Here is an 18,592-nt window from a genome sequence, read left to right on the forward strand (position 1 = left end):
CTCAATAAATGTTTGCTGCCATTTTGAATCTCTAACATTTCCTGGCCCCACCTCCCCCATGAAAGGCTCTCTTTTGCTCTCCTCTGAGTCCCTGCTGGGGTTATAGCTGATACTAGTGGAAGCTAGCTGGATCCAGCTTTGCACATGTTTGGGGTCTAGGGCAGTGTCCTGACCATCTTCCTTTCCCTTCCCTTAACGTGCTTGTGGGCATAAACATGGTTCAAACACATGCAGACAGTCTTGCTTGGAGGAAAGGGCAGGAGGGGCCTACAGACCATGATGTTGACCGATAAGGACCAGAGTTCTCCCTTTCAGATCCTTCTTTGTCCTGCCAGCATGGTCTTTCTAGGCCAGAAAGAAGACCACGTCACTCTCTTGCTTTCTACCCATCCATGCTTCTCTGGTTCTTGCAGTGCGAGCCTGGGGCAATGCAGGGGCCTGCGTGGCTCCCAGCCTTCTGTCTCCCTCCCCTCTCCATCTCGTCTGTGGCTGTTAATCTTGGGCTTCCCATGCCAGTCAGCCCAGTTGATCTCCTCTCCTTGCCAGCTGGCCCGCAGTCACCCACAACAGGAAATATTCTATCCAGGGAGAGGTGGACTCTGACCGTTGCCTGGAAAGCTCATGCCCACCCCTGCTCCCCTGCCACTTTTCTTCCACACAAATGTTACCTCTTTTAAGAAGCCCTGGGGCGCCTGGGTAGCTCAGTCATTAAGCATCTGCCTCTGGCTCAGGTCATGATCCCAGGATCCTAGGATTGAGCCCTGCATCAGGCTCCTTTCTCCTCCCTCCCCCACTCCACCAGCTTGTGTTCCCTCCCTTGCTGTCTCTCTCTCTCTCTGTCAAATAAAGACATAAAATCCTAAAAAAAAAAAAAAAAAAGAAGAAGAAGAAGGCTTTGCTGACTCCTGCATCAACTGGGCTCACGGATTATTTATTTATTGCATTTCCTCGTTCAGGTGCTGCTTTTCTCCACCTGAAGGGTGACTGCTAAGTGCGCCTGCATCTCTGGTGCCTGGCGTGGGGCTTGCAGCTTTATAAGCTTGCTGGAAGTTTGTGAGATGAAGGATGGATGGGTTTGCTGGCCCGTGGACTCCCTGGTACATTGGACAGCTGAGGAATGTTGCATCCTCAGGGGATGTGGGGTGTCTCTGCTTGGGCCAGGACTTCTGTGTGGACACCTTGGGAGCACAGGCAGTGGAGAAGGGGGCTGGACCAACGTTGGGGTTGGCTGTCTGGGAGCTGGAAATGCCCCGCCTTTTTCTGCCTCTTGCCTGCTTCCTGGTCGCCTCCCCGCCTCCCCGGGACCTCTGACTGCTAAGCAGGGATGGAGTCAGATCAATATTTGTCTTTCTTCAGGAGCAGCACTGCTCCCTCCTTTGAAGCTCCGGCATTGGCAGTGGCTCCCTGCTGAACCCTATGAGGGATGCCATACGCAGACTTCGGCCTTAGGGCTCACAGTGGAAGTGGGAGTTAGAAGACGGTGAAAACCTTGCAAGGTGATCTTGTCCAGCCTCCTAAAGTCTCTGGAGGGGCACCAGAATGGCACAGATGACTAAGCGTCTGACTCTTGATGATCTCAGGGTCGTGAGATCAAGCCCCACGTTGGGCTCCACATTCAGAGGGGAGTCTGCTTGAGATTCTCTTTCTCCCTCCTTCTCTGCCCCTCCCCTGTGCTCTCTCTAAAATAAATAAATAAATAAATAAATATATATATAAATAAATAAACTCTTTTAAAAAAGTATCTGGGGGCACCTGGGGGGCTCAGTTGGTTAAGCGTCTGCCTTCGGCTCAGGTCATGATCTCAGGGTCTTGGGATTGAGCCCCGCATCGGGCTCCCTGCTCAGCAAGGGTGTCTCTTTCTTCCTCTGCCTCTCACCCTGCTCGTGTTCTCTCTCTCTTGTCTCTCTCTCAAATAAATAAATAAAATCTTAAAAAAAAATTAAGTGCACAGAAGTGTATAGGTTTAATAAAAGGTCTCCCTCCACCCCACCTGGGCCACTAAGCTTACCACCAGTTTTTTATGTGGCTTCCCAGAGATCTTCTGTGTATATAGGGCAACTGTATATAAACATATTTTCCTTCCTGCTTCTCCCCCTTTCTTTTGCAAATATGTCATTCACAGCACCCTGCACCTAGTTCTGTATTTACCCAACATTTGCTTAGCTTTGCATTTCCTTAGTGATCAGCCCTGGAGTAACAGAGCTTTCTGGTTTTCTGACGGCTGGGCAGTGTTCCACTGTGATTGTGCACTGAGATTTATTTATCCAGATTCATACTGTCTCACCTCCTATGGTCAAATCTCTTCCTGCTCTGTGCTGTAATTTCCCCTTGTACTCTTGAACCTTCAGGAAAGTCGGCTACACAGACATGGGCCTGGTGAGGCTTAGGAGCAGATCACTGCAAGGCAGAGGGCTTTGGGAGGAAAAGTTTGAGAGAACGCCCCATTTTCAGCCCTCAGAGATGCTGGGAAGGGCTCTGACATCCCACAGTGTGTGGATGGGGGCTCAAGGTTTCCCCCAGGTTGTCATAGGAAAAGGTAGGTCAAGGAGACCCAAGGCCAAGCAAACATTCAGATTTGAGATGCCCAGGTTACTCAACGGTCACATAATTAGAAATGGCAGACAAATAGGACAGCATGGGGTGAATCACAAGGTCATAGAATGCCCGAGCTAGAATGGTCCTTGGAGACTACTGAGCAACTGCTCCCTATGGTCATAATGACACAAACACCTAACATTTATTGAGCCCCTACTCTGCCAGGCAACATTCCAAGTGTTTCGTGCTGATTAACCCATTAAATCCTCACTCTAACCTTTGAGGTGGATGCTACCACTATCCTCATTTTATTTTATAGTATTTTTAAAGATTTTATTTATTTATTTGCAGAGAGAGAGAATGAGAGCCAGAGTGCGTGTGCTGGAGAGAGCCCGCAAGCGGAGGGAGCAACAGGCAGAAGGAGAGGGAGAAGCGGACTCTCTGCTAAGCAGGGAGCCTGATGCAGGACTCCTTCCCAGGACTCTGGGATCATGATCTGAACTGAAGGCAGAACTGGAGGCTTAACGACTGAGCCACCCAGGTGGCCCAGTATCCCCATTTAAAATAAAGAAAGTGAGACACAAAGAGGATACAGAACATTCCCAAGTTCACAAAGCTAGTAAGTGAAGAGCTGGAAATCAAAACTGGGAAGTCTGGCGTGGAGCCCACACTCTGAACCCTCACACATTCTATCTCTTACACAGAGGGGAGACTGAGCGGCATAGTAGCTGTGAGGGGTGCTGCACAGCGAGTTGAGGGCAGAGCCAGGGGGTCTAGAATCCACGACCCCTTTTAAGACCCTCTCTCCAGCACACTGCCTCACTTTTCCTGATGAACTGGGGAGCAGGGTGGTATAGGGAGAGGGCCAGCAAGGGTGTGACTCCATGGGGATGAAGAGAAAGGCGGAGATTAGTTCTGGGTGGTGGTCAGGGGGATATCTTGGTGTTTGGGGTCATTTTGAATACCTGACATTACAGGAACACCCCCCCGCCCCCCGTATCGAGGTCTAATGAAAGTGACTTGGGGGTTGGAGATGACAGCTTCAGGACTCTCTGACCTCTTCCAACAGCTCTCCTGGTTAGGCTATGGAGCTCCCCACCTTGCTGGTCCCTGCTCCCCATTCACAGCCCAAGCATCTGTCTGTGTGCTGCAGCCCTGAGCCCATCTGCAAGTCTGTGATTGAGAAACCAAGCCCATTCTGACTGGTGAAGACTGACGCTGGGCGGCCGTCTGTCTCCGCTCCCGCCTGCTCTCACGGGCTCCCGCCTGCTCTCACGGGCTCCCGCCTGCTCCCAGCCCTTACATAGCTCTGCTAATGCTGGACTCACCCCAAGTGCGTGAGCAGCTCGAGGACATCTGAGTCTCCGGGCCCCCGCCACAGCGCTGGGCACTTAGTAGGCACTCCTCAATGCCCATGCAAGTGATGAGCGAGTCCTCTAGCCTGCTGCTGGGTCTTGGAGGAATCCTGCATCCCCTCTGTTCTCCAAGTCTGTCTGACCCCTGCTGTGTACACCCCCTTCCTGACTCCCAAAGGAGCTCGTGGTTCTATCCATCTTGCCTTGCTTTTTTTGAAGGTCTATTGAGATGTAATTCACATGCCGCAGGATTCACCGGCTGAAAGTGACAATCCAGTGGTTCCTGTCTAGTCACAGGGTTGTGCAACTATCACCGCAGTCTGTTTTAGAGCATTTCCATCACCAGCCAGCCTGTCTTTTGGCAGGACCCACCCTCTCAGCTTTCAAACACCCACAGGTCTTCCTCAGCTTTAAAAAAAAAAAAAAAAGGCTCTCTTGACCCTGTTCTGCACTCTGTGGCCATTGTGCAATATGTTTCCCTCTTTTCATGACTAAACTTCTTGAATGAGTGGTTCACGCCCACTGCCTTAATTTTCTTAGATTCAATAAACATTTTTATTTTTTAAATTTTATTAAATTTTATTTTTTTTCAAAGGTGCTATTTATTTATTTGACAGAGAGAGACAGCGATAGAGGGAACACAAGCAGGCGGAGAGGGAGAGGGAGAAGCAGGCTCCTCACTGAGAAGTAAGCCAGAGGCAGGGCTTGATCCCAGGACCCCAGGATCATGACCTGAGCTGAAGGCAGACGCTTAATGACTGAGCTACCCCAGAGCCTCTCAATAAACATTTTAAAAGAGCATCTACAAAAGTGCTGGGCCAGAGGTTTTCATATACATCATCTCATTTAATCTTCACAAACACTGTGTGAGCTGGAATTATTATCTCTATCTTAGAGGCAGGAAATCCAAGACAGAAAGCAACTTGTCCAAGCGGCGTAGTCAGGATTTGAACCCAGGTCTGTCTGAACGCAGACTTGGTGCTTCACCTAGCTGCATACCATCCTTGCTACAAATCCAGCTGCACAGTCGACCTGCTGACCTTCCCATTCAACATTTGGGTGAGGTGCTCCTTGAATCCCACCACTCCTCGAATGACCTTGCTCTTGCAATCAGATTAATGCCCTTCATGCCAGGCTCATTCTTTTCTCCAAGCCTTTGTTCAAGCTGTGCCTTTCACTGGGCATGCTTTTCCTTCTTCCCTTCGATGTTGAAATATCTGAAAATCCATTTTTAAAAGGTCTGGTTCAGATCTACTTTCTCCATGAGAACTCGCTGCGTCTTTGATCAAGCCTAACTGCTCTGGAGGGTGATGGCTTGTCCTGTTCCTTATTTAACAGCTTGGTCTTGTTACTGAAATAGTTGTGGGTGCGGTTCTACACCTCCTGGGATTCTGGAGCCACCTTGGCGGCCTATAACCCCTGCCTTGCAGTGTTCAGGAAGGAGGAGGTGCTCAGGAAGTGTTCTGGAAGAAAGGTAAGAGAGAAGACAGGCGGGCAGGCAGGCAAGATGGAAGGAAGAAAGCAGGGGTGATATGGTGGTAGTGATAGTGAGAATCCCAGGAGATATGGGTGCAAAGATGTTTTCAATTGTGAAACGTATTTTAAGGGCAAAGGAAAACGTGTCTAAGCAAGGGGACTGGTGTATGCTGTGTGCTCAATCATAATTGTTTGCATTAAGTTGAATGACCACCCCTCCCCCTACAACACCCCATTGCTGGAGATAGTGGAGGTGTACTTGTCTCCTCTTCTGGGTGAAGAGTCTCCAGAGCAGGGACTACATCTGTCCCTGATCACTTTCCTGGACTGACTTAGCACAGGACCTGACACATGGCAGCCCTCCAAAAGTGTTGACCAAAAGAATCTCCTACGATGTGTTGTGCCAAGGGTGTCTTGAAGATACATACTGGCTCACTTGTCTAATTCATTCGAGAAATATTTATTAAGCACTTACTATGTGCCCGTCATAGTTCTAGGTACTTGGGATGCAGCAGTAAACAAAACAGACTTGCCTGCCCACAGGGAGCTGACATTCTAGTGGGGAAGAGAGACAATAAAAAGGAAAACATAAATATAAGTAAATCATAGGGTTTAGAAACCAATAAAGGCTTTGGAAATCAAGTTGAATGGGATAAATCAAGTTGAATGGGATAAAAGGAGGAGATTGAGAGTACTGAGGGAGGAGTGGTCACAGAAAAAAAGAGCTTGGTCAGTGTGGGCCCAACTGAGAGGTGAGATTTATGATTAAAAGAGGGAGCTATGGGGATACTTGGGGGGAAGAAAACAGCTAAAGCAAAGGCCCTGAGGCAGGAGTGTATCTGGAGTGTTTGAGGCCAGTGGGGCTGGAGCAGAGGGAAGAGTTGGGGAGAGGGCAGAGGTTGGATGGTGTGGGTCCTGGAGCCCATTGGGAGCCCTTGGCTTTTGCTCTGAGTGGGAAATAACACTGGAAGGTGTTGAGCGGAGGGAAGAGGTTGGCTTTAAAAGATCACCTCTAACTCTGGGTACTGTGCAGACAGTAGGGCCCATTGGCGGAAGGAGGGCGACCTGTGAGAGGCCACTGAAGTAATACAGAGAGAGGGGATGGCAGGATGGTGCAAGCGGAGGTTGGGAGAGGTGGGTTCTGAATACATTTTGAAGGTAGAGCCAAAAAGACTTTCAGATGATTGAAAGTGAGATCTTGGGGACAAGATTTCTGGTTCAAGGGGTTGGAAGGATGGAGTTGCCATTCCTTGTGATGGGGAAGCTGTGAGAGACGTGCCTCTAAAGGGTAAGATCAGAGGTTTGGTTTTGGACGTGTAGAATTCGAGCAGTGTGGTGGGCCCCTGCGGGCGCTGATGCATAGGCAGTTGATTATTCAGGCCTAGAATCCTTTGCAATGAACGGACTTGAGTCTCCTCTTCAACACCGATGCAGGCCCCCTGCAAGCCACGGAGAATGCCACCGTTTCCATAGACTGAGAACCCCCAGCGGATGGGGTGGCCCTGTTTCTAAGGCTTGGTTTCCTCTTTGGCAAGATTGGTACGATAATACTCATTTTGAGGGTTGTTACGGGGGCTGAATGGGATAGTAGCCATAAATCATCGGCACTCAGATGAGAGTGACAGTATATTGAAGAACCAGCTTGGATCAGCTCCTGCAGACTAACCATCAGATGGGTTAGGCGGTGCAGGCTGGGGAGTTGGGAGAGGAAAGGCCAAGGAAGAGGCTGGAGCAGAGGCGTGTGATTTCATTGTCCCAGGGGACTGGAGCTTGTGGGGCAACAGGAAGAGGAGCTGCCCTGTAAGGGGGTGTGGGGCCATCCAACTGCTGGTGACAGAACGGCTCCTTGGGTTGGGACTGTGTGACCATTCTCTGAGTGTCCCAGCCAGGATGATGAGCCGCAGGCTATCTGGCTACCTGGGGGGGTCCTAGGAGCTGTGAACCAGAGCTTAGCTTTTGAAGACACAGGTGTTCTAAGGCGAGGCTATAGCATTTCCTCAGCTTTTCTTTCAGGCTTTTCTTTCAGGCTCAGCATGTGGCCTGGTGTGCCGCAAGCCTTTGGTAAATGCTAGTATCTGTCCTTTCCTCCACATCTATAAGAGGGCGGCTGAGAAACCTGTCTTCTGCAATTGCTGGAAGATGGCATGCCAAAGCATCTGAGGAGGCATCCTCGGAGCCGTGATGACATTTAACCCCTGGGATAATCGAGTCTTAGAGAGATGTTCAACAGCTTCCCTAAGGCCACAGGTGCTGGGGGGTAGAGGGAGATTTGGGGGCAGTCACCTTCCTAAACCTCTACAAGTTTAGGAAGCAAAGAGGACCGAGCTGAGCAGAGAGGAGAGAGGGTCAGACTCCATCTGGGGAGCAAGTCCAGGTGTGGTGTGGAGGCACTAGGGAATGAGACCCCTGAAAGTGGGATGGGGAGGGGAGCGAGCAGAAGGTGTCCGGAGCAGCTCTCAGAGAGGAGCGAGTGAATGCTTCTAAGTGCGGACCACACCACAGACCACACGGAGTCCTTCCCCGGGGGTGCCATCCCTCCCTTGTACAGATGAGGCTGCTCAGGCCAGAGAGAATAAGGACCCTGCTTGAGCTCACACAGACCCACAGCAAGGCAGCTGGGCTTGAGACCGGGCTCTGGTCAGCCACAAAGCCTGCCTTCTCTCCACCACACCACGTGGAGCCCAGGCAGCACGGGGGATGGACGCTATCAGATGACCCTTTGGCAATGTCTTCCGGCAGAAACATTCTCGCAGTCTCTGCGCCTTGGTCTCCCTCCACACTTGCCCCTGCCTCCTCCCTGTCTTTCCCTCCTCATTACTCAACCCCTAGTAACCCTACCAGCTGTCCTGTGGGGCCAGGGGAGGAGGAGACCGGCTCTTCTGGGTGACTCACAGGAACGCTCTGCGGCCTGCCCACCTCCTTCCCACCCACCAACACAGGGGTGAGGACCTCCCTTCCTCCTACCCCGTCTTCTGCAGGCATCCACGACCGAGGGGTACTTCCCAGAATTAGCCACCAAGAACAGCTGGCGCAGGGAGGGGGGAGTGGGAGAAGGGATGGAAGTTAACAGCTTCCAGATGTGCCAGGGCATGGGAGCCAAGGGAGCCTCCAGTCCAATGGTCTCCCACCGTGGCTGGGAGGCCAGGATGAGCTGACCCCGCGGCCGGCCCTCCAGAGCTGCCAAGGCAGCTGGGCAGCTCCCCTCCTTAAGAACGGCGCACACACACATGTGTGCAGCGTGAGGGAGCCCTCTGTGCTGCACCTGCAGAGGCCCGTGGGAAAGCCCTGTGGCCCAGCTGCTCTCCGTGACCTTCCAGTTTCTTTCTTTTTTTTTAAACATCCAATTATTATTTTATTTATATCGTTGTGCTTAAGTTGCATGGAAGAGACAACCAGACAGTTCTGCCCCATTTCAGGAGAAGTTTCCAATCAACACCATTTAGGTGGTGACAAATAACCAGGAAGGTGACATCTTTGGGTCAAGACTGACGAAGAAGGATGGGCTCTGGTGCCACGGTTCTTCTAAGGCCGGCGCCAGCTGGGCCAATGCTGAACCTCTAGCACGGGTCAAACATCCGGGATCTCTTCTCTAAAGCTAGCAAATCAAGTGAAATAATTGGGTTAAAAGTTTGTGTTTTGTTTTTTTTTTAATGAAGCCCGAATAAGTGTAAAACTGCGTTCTTCTCGCAGTGTTCATCCAAAGTGTACACAAAATACACCTTTTTCTTTTTTTTTTTTTAAAGATTTATTTATTTGACAGATAGAGACCACAAGTAGGCAGAGAGGCAGGCAGAGAGAGAGAGAGGAGGAAGCAGGCTCCCAGCCAAGCAGAGAGCCTGATGCGGGGCTCGATCCCAGGACCCTGGGATCATGACCTGAGCTGAAGGCAGAGGCTTTAACCCGCTGAGCCACCCAGGCGCCCCAAAATACACCTTTTTCTTAATGGTATTAATACTAACCCTGTCCAGCTTGGTGCCGCTGCTCACTGCGGAGGCACAGAGACCCCTGCCCCTGCCTGGAGGGCAATGACCCTGCTCAGCCACTCACCAGCTTCCACCAGTGGTAAGAGAAGTTGTAGGACCTGCTGGGGGCCGGGGTTTGGGGGATATCATTTTCCTTCCCACTTAATCTGAAGAGGGTGCTGACTGGGAAAAATTGGCATGAGTTTGGGGGTTCAGAGAGGACCCAGAAGGAGAAAGCAAGTGCCCTAGAAGGGGGCACTAAGAACAGGTTTCAGGAATGTGGAAGGAACAGGGGGCAGGGTGTCCAGAGGTGGGAAGTAGTCCAGGTTGTCCTAGGGTGGCCTCAAAGAGTACCCGGAGCCCCCCTGAGCAAAGCCCCGGGGTCTGCTGACTGTTCTTTCTCTCTGTGTGTTTCTAGCTTTGCCAGTTGCTGCTCCCCTTCGGCACGTCTTCTGCTTGGCTGGGGCGGGGTGGGGGGTGGAGGGTCTTCAGAATTCCCCTTTGTCAAACGGGGAGGACAGGGGAGCAGGGAGGAGGAGAAACAAGAGTGAGGGGGGCTGGAGCTGGCTAGTAGGGAGGCCCGCGATTGGCCCAGCTCCCGGGGCCTGGGCCTGAGGAGGGAGCTGCCTGCCCCTCACCATTCCCTCCCCCTGCCCCCCAGGGCTCCTTGGCTGCATGGCCTGCCAGCTGGGCCCCCGCCAAGCCAAACAGCTGCCAGGGGGAGAGGAAGAAGCATTTCCGAGCAGTGAGGCCCCTGCGGACTCCAACTCAAGCCTAGAATCCCCCTTTATCATCGCCAAGTGAGAAAGAGAGCCTGTGGACATGCATGCAGGCACGTGGGGCACCAGGGAGCCCCGGGCTACAGGACCCGAGGACCTGGGATGCCACGGGTGAGGGTGGGGTACGGGTGTTCAGGAGCAGGCTTGGGAAGGGAGAGAGAGACAGGGGCCATGAGTATGCCAGGTGGGACGGGTGTGGGGGAGTTAGGTTTGGCTCATTCAGAGGTGGGGGTGTGTATGTGGTGGTTGAATAGTCCCCCCGCCCCCCGCCAAGTTATAGCCACCCGAAACCTCAGAGTGTGATCTTACTTGGAAATAGTCTTTGCAGATGTAATGAACGTAAGGATTGAGATGAGAGCACGCTGGGTTAGGGTGAGCCCTCACTCTAGTGCAAGAATCCTTGTAAGTAACAGGAAAAGAACACACAGAAACCCTGGGGGGAAGGCCATGTGAAGAAGAGCCACATGAAGACAGGGGCCGAGGTTGGAGCTCCAAGCCAGGGAACGCCTTGAGCCCCTGGAAGCTGGAAGAGACAAGGAAGGATTCTCCCCCTGGAGCCTTCGGAGTGAGCACCACTGTGCTGACACCTTGATTTCAGACTTCTGGCTTCCAGAAGTGCAAGCGAACACATTTCTGTTGTTTCAAACCACAGGTTTATGGTGACTTGCTATAGCAGTTGCGGGGCGGTGTATGGGAAAAGGGCCGGGGGTGGGTGGGTATACCAGGGCTCCATAAGAAAGGCCCGGAAAACAGAATGAAAAAGATTTATTATTTATTGTGCTACTATTCTGTGCCAGGCACTTTAGAAGATGGTTATCTCAGACCTTACAATGATCCTGCCTGTAGGAATTATGATTCCCATTCTTTGGTGAGGTTCAGACCCAAATTTGTTTTCTTTTTTTTTTTTTTAAAGATTTTATTTATTTATTTGACAGACAGAGATCACAAGTAGACAGAGAGGCAGGCAGAGAGAGAGGAGGAAGCAGGTTCCCTGCTGAGCAGAGAGCCCGATGCGGGGCTTGATCCCAGGACCCTGAGATCATGACCTGAGCCACAGGCAGAGGCTTAAACCACTGAGCCACCCAGGCACCCCCCAAATTTGTTTTCTAATAGCTGGGATGCTAACACTGTATCCTCTGTCTCACCAGCCTGGCCTCGTCCCATGTCCCCTCAAGGGGAGCCTCAGCCGTTTCGGGGTCAGACGATACGTGCTTCAGGTGGGAGAGAAGGTCTCCAGAGGTCCAGGAGGGGAATGGATTAGGCCTCACTGTGGAACAGGGCAAGGGGTCATGACCTCATTGTTCTGGAGCCTGCGGTGACTGGGCAGTTGCTACTCACTGTTACTCCCGTAGCCCTCGGGGGACACTCATGAGGGTCTGTTCACCTCCCTGAGCCTTAGGGAGGGGTGGGAGACACCCACCCCTACTCGCCTCATTCGTGCTGTTACAACCGTCAGGACCACCCCACTGCCACTGCCATCACCAGCCCCTCCGTTACCACCAGCACCTCCCCTGCCGTCATCACTGGGACCATCACCACCACCTCCGTCACCATCACGACCACCGAAGCTTCTGGAACCCGTGTCAGAGGCAGCACGGCCACGTCCAGGTTGTCACCTCCATTACTTCTGCCATGACTGCCTGTGCCATGTGGAGTCATGGAGAGGCCAGAGGTGGGTCAGGGGCCTCGGGGGAGGTCCTGGAATGGGACAGCTTGAGCGCAGTGAGCAGGGAGCAGTCAAGAGTCAGGATGTGTGTGGCTAACAGGCAAGATCAGGAGTAGAGGACGGCTCTGAGTCCAGTCTTGTTGTGAGAGGAGGTGAGACTGCCTAGTGGAGTAAACACGTAGCAGGACAGGCTGTCTTCCCAGGCGTGGGTTCAACGGGTGGAGGTTGTTTGAGTGACATATCCAGGCCCTGCCTGGCTCGTGCGTGTCTCTGGGGATGTGGATTTTGGCGGGTCCCTGGCTCCTGGCCACCTGCCTGGCCTGGCTGTGGCAGTGAGGTCATGCGAGTGGCTATGCTGGGAGCATGGGGGAGCAGGGACAGGAGGAGGGGGCCCGCCCTGGCTGGGAGAGGAAGAAGGCCTCTCTCCCTAGGCTGACCCTATCAAACATGATGAAGTAAGCACGCCTTGATGCTCCATTCCCCCAGACTCCCCTCTCCTCTGCCTGCCTGGCTCCTTGCAGGCTCTGGTGCTACGGGCTCTGAGTTTCTCTCTCCAGAGACACCTGGCTATTCAGTTCAGCCACCTGAGGGAGTCCCCGGACCAGCCAGCTCTGATCTGGGGGCAGGGAGAGAACAGACTATGGGAGAGGGATGTCCTTTTTCTCTGCTGAGCTGTGCAGCCCTTCTTTCCACCTGGGGCCAAGTGTGGTGTGTATGTGTGGTGGGGGGGTTGGGGGGTGAGGGGGTGGTTGGTATGGGTGAATTATTCCAGGAGCGCAGGCCACAGCTGTTCCCCTTGCCCCTTCCCTGCATGCCCAGCCACTTCCACCACTTTTAAGGATGGGACTGACCAGCTCTGGGAACAGCCTCTCTCTATCCTTCCAAACTCCTGAGCTGTCCAAGCGCCTGGCTAATCCCACCCTCTAGGATCGCACTTGAGAGCTTCAGGAAGCGGAAACAATGCTATCGTGGGATGCGCTTATCTCTGCATCAGGCGTGAGAGCCCGGCAGACAGGCTGGCGACTGCAGAGGCTGAGGGGCCACTGAGTCCCAGAGACGGGAGGGAATTGGAGGGTGGGGTTGGTGAACACTGGGGAGCGGGCCTGGTTTGCCCTGGACCCTGGGAAGTGGGTGTGGCTGAGCCTCCGAGGTACTTGCCAGTGTGAATCACTTCTCCGGCAAGGCTTCTGGCGGGTTAGGGAAGACATTCGCAGGTCAGGAAGACCTTCTGATGTCCACTCAGTAGTGACAGCAGGTGTTTACTGGGGACTTATTATATATCAGTCCCTTTCCAAGTGCATATTGACTCATTTAATCCCTCCAATAGCTCAATGAGGTTAGTACAGTTACTGTTATCTGTATTGCGCAGTAAAGGAAGCTGAGGTGCAGTTAGGTTCCAATGTTTGCTGAAGTTATAGTGTGGATGAGAAGTGAGCCTGGGCTTTGTGCCCAGGACATCTGAACTCCGGAGCTTAAGCTCTTCTCTACTCTAGGGTGGGGTGGGGGTAAGTGTCCTCCTGTGAAATCCCGAGTCCCCACTCCAAACCTGTAGATCCCTCCCCCTTCCCCAGTGTCCCACGCGGTGTGGCAAAACTGGAAGCCAGGTGGGGAGCCTGAGTGGCTCAGTCGGTTAGGTGTCCAACTCTTGTTATTGGTTCAGGTTGTGATCCCATGGGTCGCGGGATCAAGCCCCGCTCAGGGCTCCATGTTCAGCTGGGAGTCTGCTTCTAGATTCTCTCCCTCTGCCCCTCCTGCCCCGCCCTCTCTAAAATAAATAAATAAATCTTAAATTAAAAAGAAAAGAAAAGAAAAGAATTGGAGAGCCATGTCTTGTACCTCTAGTATGCTATGTGGCTGTGGGCCAGTCCTTACTCTCTGGCCTCACTTTTCTTGTCTGCCCTGTGCAGGCCTTGCACTGAATCTGCAGCTTCCTGAAGGCCCTTCCAGGTGCTATCTGGAGTTGAGCCACCTTGGCTTGGACCTAGTCCTGTTTGTCAGACCTCCCTGGGATCAGCCTGGCCCCTGGGAATAGCTGGGAGTTGGGGAAAAGACAGTGGCATGAAAGACCCATGTGTCTGGACAGCTCTTGTGTGTCCCCGTGGCAGCTGCCTCTTAAATTCTTCTCTGTCAAGAGGAGCAGCAACGTCAGAGATCAGAGATAATGGCCCGATTTGTTCACTTCCCCAGACCCCCATCTGGACATGGGGTGAAGGCAGGAAGAGGGTCTGCTGGCATCTAGTTCCCACCAGCCCTGGACCCCACCGCTGGCCTCCTCTGCCTGTGATCACCCTCTCCCCACCAAAGGCAGTAGGAAGGATAGGGACAGACCCTTGGCTCTCCCTTCCATCCCCTCTCTTCCATTCGTCAGAACAACTCATGCGCAGCACCTCAAATTATCCTCCTCACGCACTAAGCCCTTTCTTCCCCCTCCCGACCACACCCTGGGGAGTCTTTCTATTTATCTAGTAGATGTTTGCTAAGTGTCCACTATGGGCCAGGTCCCATGCCAGGTGTAAGAAGACAGAGAGGGATACAGCTTGAGCCCTGCCCTAAGGAGCTCAAACCAGTTCTCATTCCTTACTCTATATTTTATTACTTAGACACAATGCCATGCCTTGGATTACCAAAGGTGGAGGACAGAAGTGGAGAGAGGATTTTTGGGGAGTCTGGAGATCAGAGAAGATCTGGGGCACCAGTGCAAGCTGGACCCACAACAAATGTACCAGGCCCTGGAACCCCTTTCTTTGGACAGCTGCATGGGACGGTGCCTGAGTGGGAGGAGGATGGTGCGTGCCATCTTCCTCCTTAATGGAGGAGATTTCTAGTAAGACAATAGCATATTTGCCAAGCTGGAAGCTGAGACCTGTTGGGGCCAACTTGGTTGTGGTGAACAGATGATCCCAGATGACCACCTTTGTGAGGGAAAGAGAAACAGTCACAGAGGCTGCAATGGAGGCAAGGGAGAGCACATTTCTATGTAGGGGAAGTAGACTTCATTAGGGAAAACTGGTGAATCCGAGGACTTGGATCTTGTTGGGTTAATCTGCTATGGCAAGCAACTCCAGAGACTTGAGAAATCAGTAATAATTTCTTTTACAATATTAAGGTCATTCATCCCTTCATTTCACCAACAAGGCTTATTGAGTGACTGCTTTATTCCAGGCACTGTATTAGGAACCAAGGATTTAGTGATAAAAAGTTTCAGTTCCGGGGCGCCTGGGTGGCTCAGTGGGTTAAAGCCTCTGCCTTCAGCACAGGTCATGATCCCAGGGATTGAGCCCCGCTGCTCTCTGCTCAGCGGGGAGCCTGCTTCCTCCTCCTCTCTCTCTCTCTCTCTCTGCCTGCCTCTCTGCCTACTTGTGATCTGTCTGTCAAATAAATAAATGAAAATCTTTAAATAAAAAAAAAAGTTTCAGTACCTGCCCACTTGGAAATTGTGTTCAAGTAAAGGGAAAGAAAATATACTGATTACTCTATAAACAGTTGATTTCGATACAAATTTGAAAAGTATTAGAGAGAATGACAGGATCCTATACTATAATAATTTATAACAGTTCATCCTATCTGAGTCTATGTGACTGGGGAAAACTTCCCTGAGGAAAAGACATTTAATCTGAGACTTACAGAATGAGTACAGTGTGCTGGGGTCAGGTTCAGCCGTGAGCGACAGAAGAATTCCGCAAATAATCATGGGGATAAACAAGATAAAAGTTCATTTATTTCTCACATAAATGAAGCCCTCCTTGGCAGGGAGGGCATCTCCACGCCGTCAGGGACTCAGGCTTCTTCTATCTAATGACGTCACTCTGCCATTCTCAAATACACAGCTTCCATCTCATGGTCCAAAATGGCTGCTCCAACTCCAGTCATTATGCCCACAGTACAGTCAGTGGGGAGGAGAAAAGAAGAGGGAGAAGGCATAACCCTTCTTTTAAGGACATATCTTTGTCAGGAGCACACACCATTTCTACTTATATACCACTGTCCAGAGCTTGGTTATATACCTAGCTAGAAAGGAGGCTGGGGAATTTGTCTTTATTCTGGGCAGACATGGATCTAGCTACAGATCAGCAGTTCTATTACTAAAGAAGAAGAGGAGATGACAGATAAATTCTATGGCACAAGGAATTAGCTGGGTGAAAGATGGGGGTGATCAAGAGGAGAGTGTCAGAAAGAGGATTGCCATCTTTGAAGCCCGTTAAGCAGGTGGGGCATTGAGAATGACTCAGTGACTCCCTATTCCTGATGTGGTCAGCTGACTGACTGACTGGTGATTTCATTTGCTGAGCCAAAGGACCTCGAAGAGGGAATGGGTTTGGTGATCAGGACAAGTTCAGGGTTGACCCATTGAGTTCAATGTCCTTTGAGTCATCCATGAGGGAGGCTCATTACACAGGAGATAGGTCTATATTGGGAGTGGTTGGCATATCAGTGGCAACTGCAGCCATTATGCGAGGGAATGAGAAGGCCCAGGGGGCAGTGCAGACAAGAGAAAACACCTAGGGAACAACCCCAAGAACACAGGAAAGATGTTCACTTTCATTTTGTGGTCTTCTTGTCTCTGGATCCCTTCTGCAGCATTGTCTTTCCACCATCTTGTGGGGTGATAAGTCAGATGATCCATTCTCCCACTTAAGAGTTTGGAAGGCTTCCTAGAGACCTGTTCTACCAGACCCTCTCATCTCCATGGGATGTCCCAGGGGTGGCCATGTGACCTAAGCTCAGCTGGATAGACTCTCTCCTGGGACTGGGCATCTCGAGCACCTGACCCTAGCGTGAAAGAGGCCTTTAGAGTTCAGCCAAGTAATTTCTGCCCCATTTCCAAGCAAGGTATTCTAGCCTTCCAGTCAAATCCCTAGCTAGTTCCTCAATATTTTTCCAATAAATTCTTCAAAAAATTTTTTTGGCTTGTAAATGCCAGGGTTGGTTTCCGCTACTTGCAAACAAAGAGAAGCCAGCAAAGGAAAATGAGCCAGATAGGACTTCAGAGGGGCCTGAGGAAAGCCAGGAGAGTGAGGTTTCACAAAAATAAGCAAAAAAGCCTATCTTGAAGGAAGGAGTAGTCCGTGGTGTCAATTTTTATTTAAAAAAATGTCTACTATGTCTAAATAAGCACAGGAGGAAAAGGCAAGAAGGAGACACAGTTGTTACCAATGATTAACAATGGTGGGGAGGCTTTGCTAGATCTCTGTTTCAAAGGAAGGAACCCAACTCATATGTACTTAAGACAAGAACAACAGAAAAGTAACTTATTGGCTCATGATCACTGAAAAGTCCAGGGGTAGACCTGTCTTTGACACAGTGCAAATAACATCGTCAGGTCTGGTCTCTGCTCTCCTGGTCTCTGAGCTCCGTTCTCAGACATCACCTCCCCCGGCCTTAGCAACTCCAGAGTGGAGAACCAGCAACTCCCCAGTGAACTCCCAGGACTAGCCCCTTTGGCCTAGTCTGGGTCATATGTCCTTTGTGAACCAATCACTGTAGCCAGGACGTTTTGGTGCTTGAATGGCCAGGCTTAGATCACGTGACTCCCCCTGGAGCTAGGGGGCAGAGTCGTTTCTGTCTGAGCCACTTTTACTGAAGGCCTGTGCTTTGCCTGAAATAAATCAAGACTCAATGATCAGAAAAGGGGATGGGTCCTGGACTTGACAACTAAATTTGAAGTCCAGTTTACCAGGGAGAAGGTTACAGATGGCCACGGTTGGGTCACAGGGCTATACCTAGAGGGCATGGGGCAAGGCCCACTGAGGCCCACTTCCTCAAGGCCATGGGTACTGGACAGACACTTGCATGCTTGGGTAGTTGGAGTGGTGGGCAGATGCAAGAATGATAAAATAAGCCTTGTGGACACGTGGATGGGCTCTGAAGTCAGTGACGGCATTTGACTCCCCCTGGATTTGTCATTTGCTATTTTGCTTCTGAATCTCGATTCTTATCTGAAAACTGGGTTAGTACAGGAATAACGCCTTCCTCTTAAAATTCTTATGAGAATTAAGTGGAATGACCTACATAAAGGGTTTAGCTGTGCTCCTAGAGGGTAGTAAGAGTTCAACGAATGTTTGCTTTTAATTTTTTTATTTTATTTTTTAAAGATTTTATTTATTTTATTTTATTTTATTTTATTTATTTATTTGACAGGCAGAGATCACTAGTAGGCAGAGAGAGGAAGGGGAATGTTCGCTTTTTGAAAAGTTTTTAAGTCATCTCTACACCCAACATGGGAGTCGAACATTCAACCTCAAGATCAAGAGCCACATGCTCCATGGATGGAGTCAGCCAGGCGCCCAGAACGTTTGTTGTTATTATAACAGCCTTGGGGGTTTGTTCCATGTCCTTGGTAGGGCAGCAGGCAGTCTTCGGAGCCCCCACTCCTCATGCCATCAGAGTTCCCCAGTTCAGGGCCCAGAACTCATTGGTGGGCTCTATCAGCCCAGCGAGATTCCAACCCCAGGGACGGGGAAAAGAGTGGGGACCTGGTGGGAGGGTATGGTCAGGGTGGATCCCAATAGGGCTGGGTCAAGGCTAACGGGAAGCTGCTGGAGAGCCAGGGATGGAGGAGGACAGTGATGAGGATAAGCAAGGCCAGCAGGGAAGGTGAGGACTAAGGGGAGGGGCAATTTTGGGCAGAGCCAGCAGGGGTCACTGCAGATCTAAGTAAACTATGGGAGACTGCGGGCCACCCAAGGGCCCTCTGACACACTGCTACCTGCCTCTGTCACCGCCATCACGGGGATGCAGGGCTCAGGTCAGTTCCAGGCAGTGGGCTTGGGATTTGACTCATGCAGTTGGAGGTGGCCGCCTAGGGCAAATGCTCTGTGT

At 51.3% G+C, this 18,592-nt stretch overlaps 1 protein-coding gene across 1 annotated transcript in view; it reads left to right on the top strand.

Moving 5' to 3' along the window:
* The first annotated feature begins 9,391 nt into the window (after positions 1 to 9,391).
* The window catches only part of VEGFA (vascular endothelial growth factor A), a 70,810-nt gene continuing 61,609 nt past the window's right edge, over positions 9,392 to 18,592 (top strand). The window contains exons 1-3 of the mRNA XM_046006074.1: positions 9,392 to 9,428; positions 9,990 to 10,128; positions 11,611 to 11,715. Coding sequence (XP_045862030.1) covers positions 9,392 to 9,428; positions 9,990 to 10,128; positions 11,611 to 11,715 — 281 coding nt within the window. The remainder of the gene's footprint in view (positions 9,429 to 9,989; positions 10,129 to 11,610; positions 11,716 to 18,592) is intronic.

The sequence above is a fragment of the Meles meles genome, chromosome 5 (genome assembly GCF_922984935.1).
Source record: "Meles meles chromosome 5, mMelMel3.1 paternal haplotype, whole genome shotgun sequence".
NCBI classification, from domain to species: domain Eukaryota; kingdom Metazoa; phylum Chordata; class Mammalia; order Carnivora; family Mustelidae; genus Meles; species Meles meles.